General features: G+C 45.3%; 1 protein-coding gene across 5 annotated transcripts in view; it reads right to left on the bottom strand.

Annotated features, from left to right (window-relative positions):
• The window catches only part of NAPEPLD (N-acyl phosphatidylethanolamine phospholipase D), a 56831-nt gene that overhangs the window by 830 nt on the left and 41281 nt on the right, over positions 1-14720 (bottom strand). For 2 of the 5 annotated variants that reach the window (XM_036067475.2, XM_036067473.2), the window contains exons 3-5: positions 10281-10927; positions 7322-7436; positions 1311-3203 (exon numbers count right to left, since the gene is read on the bottom strand). In XM_036067475.2, coding sequence (XP_035923368.1) covers positions 3075-3203; positions 7322-7436; positions 10281-10927 — 891 coding nt within the window. In that variant the 3' untranslated portion in view covers positions 1311-3074. The other 3 variants (XM_078060045.1, XM_078060044.1, XM_078060046.1) reach the window with 3 other exon arrangements.

The raw sequence follows: 14720 nt of genomic DNA, 5'->3' as shown, positions 1-14720 counted from the left end.
TATTCCAGTTCCTCACCATCACCATGCTCAGTACTAGGTATATATCAGTATGCAAGCAGCGGCGTTCCTACTCCAGGTATTTAAGGCAAAGCTGTACGAGTACGTTAAATTTCATTTGTAAATACATGGATTTCCATAGGAAGTCACAAATCCTCAAACAGGCAGAGTTAGCCTGATACAGAAATCAAACTTGCAAGAAATATTTTTACAGTAGAAAAAGGATTCAGTATTCAGGTGAAACCACGGACGTTCCCAGCTGGCTACAGCATTGATGGATAAATGCTGGCTATAAGTTTGCAATTCCCTGAAAGGCACACTTCTTATTAACGAATTTTTTAATCTGCCTCCTTATTTAATGAAAATACATAGTCAAAATGGGCACAGAATTAGAAAGTAGGATTTGGCTTTGATGGGCTTCAGCAGCATTGGATTCTAAAACCCCATCTCCCTTCTCTTCCCCTGTTTTTAGTTTGAATAGCTAATCCCATTTCCTGGAGATGAGGGCGTTGAGTTTGAAATGTCAAAATGCTAGAGTAAAAGGGGGAGTCCTTTTTAACTACCTCAAAAAGATTACGAAGTGAAAGTGCACAAATAGATCTTCATCTATGTAGGTCAGGGCACATCTTGGCTTCTACTGGGTGAGATTTCCCGCAGTGAGTGATCCCCTCCCCCGGCTCTGGGCAAGGAGGAACATCTTTACCACAGGAGAAAGGGACTTGTCAGTAAAATCGCACAGGTTCCAATGGCTGCTGGCTAATCAAAAGAGCAAAATGAAACTGATCAGAGAAGACCAAGTGAAAGGCATTACGCCATACTTAGACTGAATGGAGGCAAGAGAGTGGATTTGGCTTATTTTTCAAAATTTGCTTTTGCTTTTGTACTTAAACCCTTAAAAAATGTAGCTAAGTGAAAACATGGAAGCCACGCGAATCGAGCGCGATTCTACAAGGAGAGATGAAGCTCCATGTAGTTCTTCGCGAACAAAATGTCAGCGTAGAAAGAAGGTGAAGGGTAATAAAAATTAAAGCTCGCGAGCAGGCCTAGAAAACACTGCAGGCCCAAGTAAGCGGAACTAGAACAAAGTGCTCAGAGACCCTCAGTGACACGGTATACGTGAATGAGAGATCAGGTCAGAGCCACTCACGGAGAAGACAAAGTAAGACGAACTTGGTCTGCTCCACAGAGCAGAGGGAAGAGGTGCATTCTCAACGCGGCATGCAACAGCAAGGAAGGCGGCCACACAGGTGAGCGTTAGGGCACCAGCCCCGCGTGCCCCCCCAACCCCCCAAGCTCGTCCACCATCAACCTACCAGCTCCATTCCCATCTGCTTGCTACAACGTTCCTTTGGAGTGAAAAGGTTTAGGGCTGTTCCGTTGGTTTTTTCCTGAAGGTTATTTGATGGGGAAATTGTGCTTTAGTGCCCCAAATCACATACATTCACATACATTATATACACATTTCCCCTGGACCGATTTGCATCGCTGTAAGATAAAGATCATTGACATTTATTTTGGCTCTTACCCTCCGAATTTACAAAAGGAGATAAGGTTGTCAGTCCTCAGGGTTCATGTCCTAAATATATATGCTTGAATCTGCAGCAAGAACAAGACACTATCAAAAGCAGCCAATGAGCCTGTTCTCAGCTTTCAGCTCTACCGATCTGTATCAGGCAGTGAGGTCTCCCTTATAGTTTCAAAGTGCTTTAAAAAAAAAAAAAAAATCACTATTCACATTTTTTGGAGGTAGGTCAAAAATGTCCTCTTCCACATGAGGAAACTGAGGCACAGTGAGCATAGGTGACTTGTGGCAGGATACACAGAAAATCCGTGGTGGAAGCGGGATTAAAACTGAGATTAAGTGGCTAACAGGTGGAATGCATATATATGTATGTGCAAATAGATAGATTACCACCAGGGCAGCATTTGGTGTAGAAAACCTATTGTGACTATTCTGTGTGAACAAAGTTTACTTCACCGAGACTGGGGAGCAGGAAGACAGGCTGGGCCTCTAATGTATCCGATCGGCTCTGATGAAAGGTTCAGAGCAGTCAGGTGACCACAGAGCCCTTACAGGACTAAACTCAGGTCAGCTAATTCCCCAAAATCATCATTTCTTTTTTAACTGCTAGTATTCCACACTAGCTTAGTCAAAGTAGAATCGTGCTTAGAGGTCATTTAATATAAAAATATAAGCCATCTGAATCCTGTAAAACAAAATATTTATAGACCTTATTGATATATTCATGGTTGGAGCTAAGAAATGAAGAGGGAAAATGAGTAGATGGAGAGAAAATGGAATACAGAGAATTATTTAAGATCTGCATTTATCTTTGTAAAATATTTCCTGGCAGCTACCTTTGTGCTTAGCAGGTCTGACTTTTAGATTAAAAATAGAAAATGTCACCCATTGTGTCCTCATAACCACCCCCCTTCCCTGCCCCTGTCCAGCTCTGCTTCTGATTCGGGATTGTAGACATAAAACAGAAAATACTCTTCCTCTTTTAAAAAATTAAGTCTTTAAAAATGGGAACTTCGCCCAACCTCCTATGTTTCTATGCTTAAAAAAATAAACCACTTCACATGTGGTGCATAAGCTAATCCTCACGGAGCAAGGAGAGCTGCTGTAAGCACGTGGGGGGCCGTGTCCTCACGTCCTGTCGTGTGAGTGTGAGAAACAGGTTTATATGTGCGGCCTCTGAATCTGTCTTGCTAGACAGACTCACCTTGTAGGAGGCCCTTAACCAGAAGAACAGAAATGAGACCTTAAAATCAGTTTTCATAACCTCCAAATTCTACCACTAAAAAATGGAAAAAAAAAAAAAAAATTCCATTGCAATGCTTCTACCATCGAGACAGGATTTTAATTCCCCTTTGCCAATTCATTATGTAAATGACCCACCTCTGAACTCATTTCTCTGTATGACCTGGTAGGCGGAGTAGCAAGTTACCACGCAAAACAAAACACTAACTTGTCAAAATTGTTTCCAAATGTAAAAAATCCTCGTATTCATGAGTTTCTTAGTCTTCCCTAGCTTAGAGGGTACCTTTGTCACTAACAGCTCCTGTGCTCACATTTATTCAGAGTTTTCATCATCAGTATTGAGGTATCTGGATTCTCCATGCTTCAAGACAAAAAAATCTTCCGTCTTAAGTCCGTATCTTCCTAGAGCCTCACTCAGCTTCACTGGGGGCTCCAAGTAATGCTGGCAAAGGGGCAGACGGGGGAAGAAATGGAAAAGGATTAACCATGCATACATGTGGGGGATATTTCAAGTAAGAGTTGAAACTAAAATAACAAACATATACCAACTTAAAATAACGTCCTTTTCATTCAAGCATCAGCAAATGAGTCAATCACAGCTTCTAACGTAGAGTCATTAATGAAGCCAACAGAAAAACCACACTTACCTCTCTGAATATCATGAATGTCAAATGTGGTGGCAACTCAGACTAAACATCACCAGACTGCATGAAATCTGACCACTGTTTCACTACATGAAATTCTAATCTAAATGGAATCAATACCAAAGACAGTATTACAGAATGAGATGTTACCAAGATCTTGGAAGAACACAGAGCTTAGGTTAGAAGTCAGAGTGTGTATGTGTAAGCAAACGCTGGAGAAAAGATTTCTGGCTCAGAGAAGGCTGTTACCCTCAAACCGCCAGCCCAGTATCGACACCGGAGTCTCCAGCGTATAAGGAGGACCCAGAGAATCAGAGCTAAGACAGTTAGAACTTCCTCATTTCCCTTTGTTTCCTGGTTTTTTTCCCCTTTATTCAGAGGTTCTTCTTTTCTCAACTTCAATTAGAAAAGCTGTAAAATGCAGAAGCTGTAAAATGCAAGAAGGAATAAAAATCCGCCTCTGATCCCATCGACGGCAATGGGTCTTCTCTACCCGTCAGGCAACAATGGACTTCAGGGCGCCTATCCGGAGCGGCCAGCTTACGTTCTACTCGTAGAACCATACGGGAAGGATAAGAAATGGCTAAGAAGATGTTATCAGAGTGGTGAACACGGTGTGGGGAGAAAAAGGGAGGGGTGACAAGTGTGGTGGATGGAGGTTTAATTTTAAATACCACAGGCTAAGAGATCCTCTATGAGAAGGCAGCGTTTGACCCAAGACCTGGCAGAGGACGGCACCCGGCCTGGGAGGCAGTCGGGAGGCGAGCGGGAGGAGCTGGGGTCAAGGCATAAAGGTCACTGCCCTTGAGGGTGTTGAGAACAGACGGGAAGGGGCAGAGAGGAAACGGTCCGAGCAGCGAAAAGTAGTCCAAATGTGAGATATTCGGGGGGTGCGCCTGGCTGGCTCAGTTAGTAGAGCGTGCGACCCTCGATCTTGGGGTCGTGCGTTCGAGCCCCATGTGGGGGGGGGGGTGAGATTACTTACATATTCTGAAGTTTGAGCTGACTGCGTGTGGGGAAAACAGGATGGGGGACAGGAGAGAGAGAAGTCCAGGTTTTAACCGGAGTAACTAGAACCATTTTCTGAGATGTAAAAGAAGTTTGAGGGAAGATCAGAACTCAAGTCTTTGGTACATAATGGACATCCAAGTGGAGATGTCAAGCAGGCAGCTGGATATATAAACATGGATTATGGGGGAAACTTGGGAGTGAAAGGTGGGCTGCTGGCCGCAAGACTGAAGAAACCCCCAATTAAGGGAGTGACCCACTAGAGAAGAGGCCCATAGACGGGGTCAGAGGGCACGCCCTCCTTAAGGAGCGGGGGATGGGCACTAGTGGTGGTGACCACAGAGGGACGGCCAGTGACGTACGAGGTGGAAGACATACAGGTTGGCTAACAGGTACTAGCCACACAGACCCTTTCACTTCCCTCGCTGGCTTCTGCATCACATAGGAAATTGCTAAAATATCCCCAATAAAGTGTAACTTTAACAGCCTAAGTCAAAATAGTTCCCTTGCAGTTATGTTAGTATAAGAGATTTGAAAATGATGAAATTCTTCCCCACCGAAAATAACTTGCTTTGTTAAGTCTCACCCCCCCACACACACCCCGGCGCCTTACAAATCTTGGCTAACAACACTCTTACACAATCACCCTACACTAATTGTTTCTTTGCTCATCAGTCACTTTAGTAATAGGCTCTAATCTTAGTGTGGATTTCGATGTTGCATTATCTCTCTGAGTGTCTTCATAGGTCAACTGTTGGCTGTTTCGGCCATTGAGAAGTTTACCCTAGAAGAACGCAAGAAAGCCTTCTGTGTGACTGGGAGCAGTCTCATTGTGCAAACACTTTAGTCCCACAAGAGAGGTAAAAACGCCCCACGGCCACAGAACAAGTATGAATCCAGCGAGACAGCAGATTAGAGGTAAGAGTGAAGGGGCGGAGGAAGCGCCCGCACTCTGGCTCCATTAAGAGCTGGGCAAGCAGCCCAGCAACTCCTCAGTTCCCTTTTAAAGGGTCACTGTTTTACGATCTACTCCAACAGGAGATATTCAAAATAAAGACCCTAGTCTTTTAAAAAGGTAACCTATCTTATGTGAGGCCTGAAACTGGTTTCCACCAAAACTAGTGGGCTTTTAAGTTTTAGTGCTTAAATACATCATGTAGGAAATTCATAATTCCTGAGATAAAAATTGTACATATAGCAACATCTGATTTAAGTATTGCCAAGTTAAGGGCATCCTCAGTCTGCTTCTATTATAGTAAGTACCTATTATAACTTATTTTTATGCAAATCATTTTAAAGTGTTTACTCATAGGGTAAATATCCAAAAATTCTGTCGTCTCTATAATTTAACAAACTCATAGTTGTCCAGTTTCTACATCTAATGTCGAAGTGTGAACACATTCTAAATTGCTGAGACTTATTGAGTTGTTATAGGTTTCATTAAGAAATAAAGGTGGAGGTTAGATTTATAACAGGAAGAATTCTTGGGAGGCTGAACAACACAGTAACTCTTGAAGATGGAGGTTTCTATCCTCTCATCTTCCCCATCTCAGTAAAGAGCATGACCATCTTCCCAATTAAGCTGAAAATCTAGGAGTCATCCTTGATTTTTCTCTTTGAACAGGTTTAATAAAATAGCAGGACTTCATCTAAGTCTCGGTGTAGATCGTACATGGAACATACACACGTTATCTAGATCTATATACGTGGAATACACACACAAGATACATATATAGAGTAAGAAATGGCCACCGAATGGTACAGTATGCCACAGGAAGCCAGGATCCCAGTTCCTCTTCACATCCACACGCGTCCTCCTGTCTCGTTCGTCCTCCCAGGCCCCAGGGTCATTCATTCATTCGCCCCCCCCACCCCAGCGTGATTCGGGGCTGGGAATTCAGACAGGGGTTGGAGGGAGGGGGCAGGCCAGGAACAGCGCAGAGGGAGCGCCTAGGACAGCCTGAAAACACAGGGTGCCCACAGCATAGCCCTGCGATGTGGAGGAGGCCACACAAAGCAAAGCAGAAGATGCCAAGTTCAAGCATCCATTTCTAAATTTTGCTTAGGGTAGGCCCCGGATCCAGGAAAGGAGAAATTTTTTTTTTTTTTTTTTTGCCATCCCTCTGCTTAATCCCAGAACCTGGCTGATAAGAGTTCTAGGATTCATCTACCTCACGGGAAAAAAATCAGCTCTTCTGTGCCAGTTTAGGAATAAAACCACCATTTATCCCAACACCTGGCACACAGCACTCAATCACTGTTTACTGGATGAATAACATAGTCCTAAAAAGTTCCCAGCTGTCCAGCCTCACGTCCCCCATGGCCCTCCATGTCACAGCCATACTCTGGCTGAACTAAGTCTCACCATTCCCCTTTCGCTTGCTGCCTCTGATCCTATGCTCTGCCCCCTTCCTCCTCTTGAAATGCATTCTCACAGGGAAGGTCAGATGTCCCCTCTTCCAGGAAGCCCTCCCTCCCTGATCCCTCCAAATCAGTAACAGTCCATGACTCGTGAGACCACTTTGTCCCACAGTGAAGTACTTCTTCCCACACCTGTTTTAGAGTTACATACACCCCGCATACATCTTCTGTAGAAAAAAAGCCCCCTTGAGGGGGAGGACATAATGGTTCATTTTTTCTATTTTCCAAGACTATACACGTTTGGTTCTATAAATGCATGCTTCGTTTACAGAAATAAGCCAAAAGCACAGCATGTAATGAGGTTTTTTTTCCCCACTGTATATAAATACTGTTTTACTAAATAATGTGATCGATCCCCTTAATGCATGTGAGGGCTGGGCGGGTCTGATTCCAGTCCGGCCTCTGGGCATAGTGCAGGGGTGCTGACGCTGGAATCCTCTTAGGGCAAGCACATAACCAAAGTGATGTTTACCACAATCAAACTCACCTCATTTGCTAAGGCAAAAGTTCCCCAGTGAATTGCCACAGATTTCTTTGTCTGAACGTCAATGTGAATCCTTACAGCTTCTTCTGGGTCTACATGTTGGTATTTCATAAACCACCTGATAAAACAGCAATTTATTAATTCTGGCCTTTGAAATACACACTAAATTCTAATTACTGCTTCATTTAATCAACCTTTAAAGGTTCTGCACGGCAGTACGACAGGCAAAACCATCTGTTTTGAGTCCACTTTTCTGCTGGAATACAAAATAAGCAAAAATCTTACACAAACTGCTACACAATAGCTAAGTCTCAAGCAAAGCTCCCCTTTGCGAGGCAAGATGTTGTTTCACAAGCATTTATTCTGAAGGTTTGTCTTACTCTTACTTTAAAAAGTAGATACTTTGCAATCCTGGTATGAATCAAAGAAACTAATGGGTCAAGAATAGAAGCCAAAAAGCACAATTCAAGAGAACTTGAATAACTTGCTGAAACCATTTTTTTTTTTTTAATTTGCTAAAGCAAAAAGCAAACAAAAATTAGTGTAGGATATTTAGAGACTGGGAGAAAAAAAAATCAATTGCTATTCAAGGATTTTATTTAAACACCATACAACTGAGCAGTGAGGTGCAGGATTTAGCAAGAAGAGGGAGGGCACCTGAGGGGGACTATGGGGAGAGAGTGTGGAAACAGTGCAAGGCTGCCCGATGCCTACGCAAGAGCAGGGCTCAGGAGGCGGGGGCCTGCATGTGGACCCCAGCTCTACCCGATGCTGGGGTGTGGAGCTCAGGTCTGCTACTCCCAGCTCGGCCGCAGCCAAGACTCGTGGACCGGGACTCAACACAGGTGCTTCTGCGTTTTACAGAGTGCACCACGGAGAAGTTCATCTGCGACAGCTAAAGGGTTGTTATTTACTGTTAGGAGCTGCCGGGCCCCCGGGGAGCCTAGAGACAAAGCCACTGTGTTCGACTCAACAGCGGATTAGAGAAGCACTGTCCTGTCTCCTGACACTCAGAATCGGGGCAAGATGCAAATAGTTTTTGGTGTTTCTACTGATTTTTTTTTTAAACTCCTACAGCCAATCAAGGGGATGGACATATTCTTTTCCACCTTTATGTCTATCTGAAATATAAAATTTTTATTTTGGGTAAAAGTTACAATAAAAATTTAACATCCTGGGGCGCCTGGTTGGCTCAGTCGGAAAAGCAAGCAACTCTTTACCCTGGGGTCGTGAGTTCAAGCCCCATGTTGGGTATAGAGCTTACTTAAAAAAAGAAAAAGAAAGAAAAAAACACGAATAAACAAAACTTCCTAGCCAGCCTGGATAGAATATCTGGTGACAGGAGATCCCCACAGGGATACTACTGAAAGCTGTTTGGGTGTAATCATCGTACATTTATGGAGTACTCTGAAGTTCTGTTGATAAGCTTATTTCTAAAACTGTTAGTACCGACCAGAGAGATGGATTACACAGCAGAGGCCACCACAGTCTCATTCTCTCAGAGCAAATACTGCGCTCCTGGCCTGCTCCCAGCTTAGGAAGAAGACAGCTGCAACGCAGGCAGAAAGGGGGAATGCCGCGAGGGATGTTATACCGTCACGTACACAGGACCTTTATATATTGTGACACAGGAAAAATCTTCACAATTACAAATAAGGTATTCTAATATATTAAGAATACATTGAGTGAAGAGCAATACTGTATGAAATTGATTTGTAAACAGGTTGATGTTTTTTGAGAGATTTCATTAGAACTAAGTGAAAAAGTGAAGTTCAAAGACTACTGATAGATAATAATTTTTAAAAATAAGGTAGAAGTATCTAGCCCCTTAAAGAAACTAGGAAAAAAAAAGGGGCAAAATAAGGATTAATAAAGACAGTGAAGAAATGGTTTTAGTGGGGCGCCTGGGTGGCTCAGTCGTTAAGCATCTGCCTTCGGCTCAGGTCATAGTCCCAGGGTCCTGGGATCGAGCCCCACATCGGGCTCCCTGCTCTGCGGGAAGCCTGCTTCTCCCTCTTCTACTCCCCCTGCTTGTATTCCTTCTCTCGCTGTCTTTCTCTGTCAAATAAATAAATAAAATCTTTAAAAAAAAAAGAAATGGTTTTAGCGAACTTTAAAAGTCATAACAAAATCAGATGGAAACTAATGATCAGATTTGCTCAATTCATTTTTGAGTTAGTGTTTTTCCTGCTTGTAGGAATGCTGAAATTAAATGCCATCCTCCATACAATTCTCCATCTGTGCCCGTACTTTAGGAAAGAAAACATTTTTTTTACTATTAGTGCTTATTTTCTCTTAACTTGTACCTGTTACCCAGCGTTAGCTGAAATCGAACTGAATTCTCTGAAATCACCTCTTTCCCTTAGACGATATGAAGGAAAGCACAGGCAGGGCTGTGGGTCCCCAGTGCCAGTGTGACCTTTCAACAGCTCCCACTGTGGGTGAGGAGCGTACAACGGGGCCATTCAGCGCTGAGTGACACGAGACCAGTGCAAGGGATGCGCTGCTAGGATTCCTTGCTTTTTCTCTGCCCGACGCAGGAGAGCTATAGGCCTGGGGACGGGGGCTCGCCGGACACGGAGCGCAACGTGGTCATGGAGAGTGTCCTCTACGTGAAGAACAAGAGCTAGTTCAGCTCTGCTTAGGGGCTGATCGGTTTAACCCGAGTCAGAATGGTACCTGAACTTGTAGCTAGGTTGTAGCAATTCTTTAAACCTTGGCCCAGCTTTCCTGGTGATAGAATCTTCAATTCTGAGTCATTATCTAATGGATATGATGGACTGACATACTTTACAAGAAATGTAACTGAATCTGCCCCACCCCCCCCAATAACCACCACCATAACAAAAGCCCACTATTCAAATCACAAATGATAACCCCAAATTATCACAAACTCGGAACTCCTTTAGAGTTCAGGCCACTCATTACAGAGCAGGGCTGCCTTCTCGGGAAGTCTACACACCTTGGTGCATACGCTCCGATGGGAATAGCTGCAAGGTCAAAAGGTCCAAACCTTTTTCCTATCTCCTCGAAAGCCGCGCAATAGCCAGTGTCTCCTGCGAAAAAAAACCGACTCCAGGGCCCCAAGACAGACCAGCTGCCCCACAGAACCTTGTTGTCATCCATGAGAGTCCTTTTACACCAGTGCTGGGAAGGGGTAAAGACAAAGGTGACCTTATCGTGTCCGGGGACACAATTCTCCTCCCACCAGTCCAGCTCGATCACGTTCTCGCAGCCACACTTTTGCATCCAGTCGAGGAGACCCAGAGGCACGAACCATCTCAGCTCCTGACCGAATCGCTCATTCAGAGCGATGACGGAATTGTAGTCCAGGTGGTCGTAGTGGTTGTGGCTGATGAGGACAGCGTCTATCGGGGGCAGCTGGCTGACGGTGCAGGGGGCACGACGGAACCGCTTTGGACCCACATGTTGCGACGGTGAAGCGCGAGAGCTGAAGATGGGGTCGGTGAGGAAGATGAGCTCGTCCATTTCCACCATCACCGTGGCGTGTCCCAGCCACGTGACCCTCAGGCCGGCCTCCCTCACTCCAGCCTCCTCAGGGTCATCGATAAAATACGGCTTCAGCACTGGGAGCTCTTTATCAAGTTCCTGTGCAGAGAGAGAGTAGAAAAGCAGCCGTTGGGGGTGGGGGGGAGGTATGTCAGAACATATATTGATACAAATTAGAGAGAGAAAGGGCTATTTGGGGAGAACTGACCTCATTCAATAAATGTGCTTTTTTTTGCTTTTCACTTGAAAATGCATACTTCTTTCTGAATCCTACTCTAGAATCATGACAGTGTAAGGTCTTAGTTCCAAATGCAGGAGACAAGGGGAAAATTGAATTGGCCCCTTGGAGCACTGCTGAATATATGAACCTTTTGAAAAGCTCTCTCCTCTAAGTGCTGGAAGAGAACCGGCCCAGCCAGTCTGCCATCGCCCCTTCACCTGGCCGGTGCATCTGCTGCGAAAACGGTCTCAGAGGCAGGTCAGCCCCTGGATAGTCAAGAGAACTTACAGCCATTTCTTGGCAGATATTGCATCTCAGATACGAATCTGACTTTCTGAGCACGCACAGCTCAAAGCGGAGCGTGGTGCTGATACCCCGGCGACCCCCCTCCCCCGGCACAGAGGGCTCTCCCCATTCCTCACCCTTAAGGCTTTCCGCCACCGAGCAAGCCACAGAGGAACGTGGTCCCTGCCTGTGGGAAGGTGATTGCTTTGGGGGGTGAACAGATGTAAAAACAGAAGTATTAATTCCTTTAGTTATTCTACATTTTCTCCTTGGAAGCGAGAACAAGAAGCGGCTCTGTTTTGGGGTCACCGTCCTGGCTTGTAGAAAACTGTTGTCTGAATGGTGCTTTGGCATTACGCTTGACCGCTGTATCGAGGTCTCTTACAGGAAGACGCTCCATGAACCTGGCCGTCCACGTGCTGGAGGGATGTGTTTAAGACTTGCTACACCTCCAACCTCCCTCCCCACCTCCTCACCCACCCCAGAAACATTTCTCTCAAGCCTCAGTAACAGGAAAAGCTCTTCTCCAGAGCAACTGGCTTTATGCATTTGACTGCCACCGGGAAAACTCTTACCAGTTTATGCTTCCCTCTGTGCTTGGACTAGGAAGTGGGGGTAAGGCTCCTTCCGCGCTTGTGACATCACACGTTCCTACACTACCTTTAATCCTGGCTTTACTTCTCTACCCTAAGAGTCTGTGTGCTCTTCTGTGTTCATCAGTCTGATTTTTTACTCCTCCATCTATTTTTGTAAGTTGCCACACATCAATTTTGAGAAGAGTCTGGTATTGGATAATCAAGGAAAATACAAGACAGGCTACAGCCCAATAAGGAGGAATGAAGAGCCCAGGTGCCCAAGGCATCATGGACACAGTAAGTAACCTGTGTGAGCTGCTGAGGAACGGATGAGAAATTCATGACGCAGAGGAAAGGAAGGAGGTCATTTCAGGTGGAGAAAATGCCCAAGCAAAGGCAGAGAGCCAAACAGGAACGTGGCGTTTGGGGGCAGGGGACAATCCATAAAGGATCAGAACACAGTCAGAGCCTTGAATGCCATAGTCCACCCAGGGACAGGAAGCATCTTAAAAAGGGGGGGTGGGCAGTGCCTGGGTGGCTCAGTCGGTTAAGCATCCGACTCTTGATTTCGGCTCAGGTCATGATCTCAGGGTCGTGGGATGGAGCCCCACCTCGGCCTCTGCACTCAGCGGGGAGTCTGCGTGAGAGTCTCTCCCTCTACCCCTCCCCCCACTCATTTGTGTGCACATACACATGCTAATAAATGAATTAAAAAAAGAGAGAGACTTGTCCCAATTTAGGTTTAGAGAAAACACTTTTAGAGTGCAAACTATGACCTGGAAAGTGTCACAACAGCTGCGGTGACCGACGAGACCGAACAAAGGAGACGGCAGTGAGAGCGGCCAGAGAGGGATCGTGGGGAGATGCTGGCGGAGAGCCGAAAGGTCGCAGGTGGTGTGAGTGGGAGAAAGGCCATGATGGGGGAAAAGCAGGAACAGCAGAAGCGGAGGACAACAAAGATGCGTCTTAGCCACTCTACGCCTTAATTTCCTCATCTGAAAAATGGGTACATTATACCAACACTTCACTGTTGTGGGGACCGTATTAGGAGCGGCCAGCACGCTGTAAGCACTCCGTAAGTATTCTAGATGGGGAAAGAAACTGCAGCCCCGACAACCACTCAGGCACCGACGACGTTCTCGCCTGTTTCCTTTCTCATAGTCACTAATCTAGGTAAGATCCTGAAGACTATCCAGACACGTTCCAGTCTTCCTTGATGCTCAACTGTCTTACTGTCAAACTCAAGCCGTACACAAGAGCCACCTCAAAAACAGTCCACTTACAGTGTAACTCTGTCCCTTACTGGAACATCTTTACGGACTCTACTGATTGACAAAACCCGACTCGCCTCCTCAGTCCAGTAGGAAGCCTGCCGGTGGACTCCCTCATTTTCCCTTCCACTGTTTCACCCAACTCCGGCAGACTGGGTCCCACCTACACGGGGGCTGCTTGAGAGCCCTGCACAATAGTGATCCCCCTTCTCAGGTTAAAATGCCTTCTCTCTAATCCCTTGGAGGCCGTCATCTAACTACGTGCCCTTCACGGGGCCAAGACGGAGTCCCCACAGACAGGGACAGTCACTCCAACCGCTCAACCTCCACGCCACTTTGTTCACACACCATCCGTGGATATTCTGCCCAAACCCTGGCTGAATGTACACAGGATGTGTCTCATGTCTTACTCAACTTGGAATCAGCCACAGTGCCCAATGCACGGGGCAGTGACGAACACATCACGTGCTCAATAAAACCTGTTGGATGAATGAGTGTAAATTTTTCAAATCAGTTCTCAAAGTTGGTAGAGTTAGGGTTACTGAACAGTAACGAATGTTATGTGGTATCCTTTCCAACACTGAAGGCGGAGAGAGGGAGGGAATTAAATAATGTTTAATCTGGTACCTCCCATAACTGCAGGTAGCTCCTATTAACTATGTCCATTTACAGAGGAAAACAAACAGTGACGGCGCGTACACAAGGTCACCCAGGTAGCCTTCACACACGCTGCCTCTCACCACTGACTCCTAACTATTCTCTCGTTTAACACATATTTTTTTTTTCAAAAAACAAGTAACAGCCCCAGGGATCTGATAGGGGAGAATAAGAGATGGATTACTAAGGATACAAGGAAACTTTTGGAGAGGGCAGCTAATATACCTTATCCTGATGCTGGTGATCATTTCATGGATATATAAATCCGGCAAAACTCACCAAATTATATTTTTTGAATAGGCGGAGCTTGGATTATGTTATTAAAACCATTTAAAAAAAATCTTGAGCAGCATCATGTTTAAACAGGGCATCAAAATACCCGTAACAAAATTCCCTGAAACGGTCGCCCTTTCTTTTTGCTCGAAGTTGAAAAGCCACTTGAAGTTCACGATCTCACATTACCTGCAGACTACTGGGAGGTAACAAAACCCGTAGCAGAACACCTCTGGCAGACTCCGCAGCTCTCCAAACAAAGGATTAACAGCTAAAGCACAGAAAGAAGCCAGTCACCAAGGACCACAGATTGTATGATCCTATTTATATGAAATGTCCACAGGGGGCAAGTCCATAGAGACAGAAGATAGATTAGTGATTCCCAGGTGCTGCCGGAGGGCAAGGGGATCGGGGGCTGATGACTAAGGACGTGGGGTTTCTTCGGGGGTTAATAAAAATGTACTAGATGTGGGAACGGTTGCGCAACTCTGAATATACTGAAAACCACTGAACTGTACGTTTAAAACAGGTCAACTGTAGAGTATGTGAATTATAGCTCAACAGAGCTATTTTTAAAAAAGGCCAAGTACTGACAAGACATCTGAACTAAG

Source organism: Halichoerus grypus, chromosome 12 (assembly GCF_964656455.1).
Source record: "Halichoerus grypus chromosome 12, mHalGry1.hap1.1, whole genome shotgun sequence".
Classification (NCBI taxonomy): domain Eukaryota; kingdom Metazoa; phylum Chordata; class Mammalia; order Carnivora; family Phocidae; genus Halichoerus; species Halichoerus grypus.
Note: the sequence above shows the minus strand (reverse complement) of the source record. Positions and strands in the feature narration are given on the sequence as shown.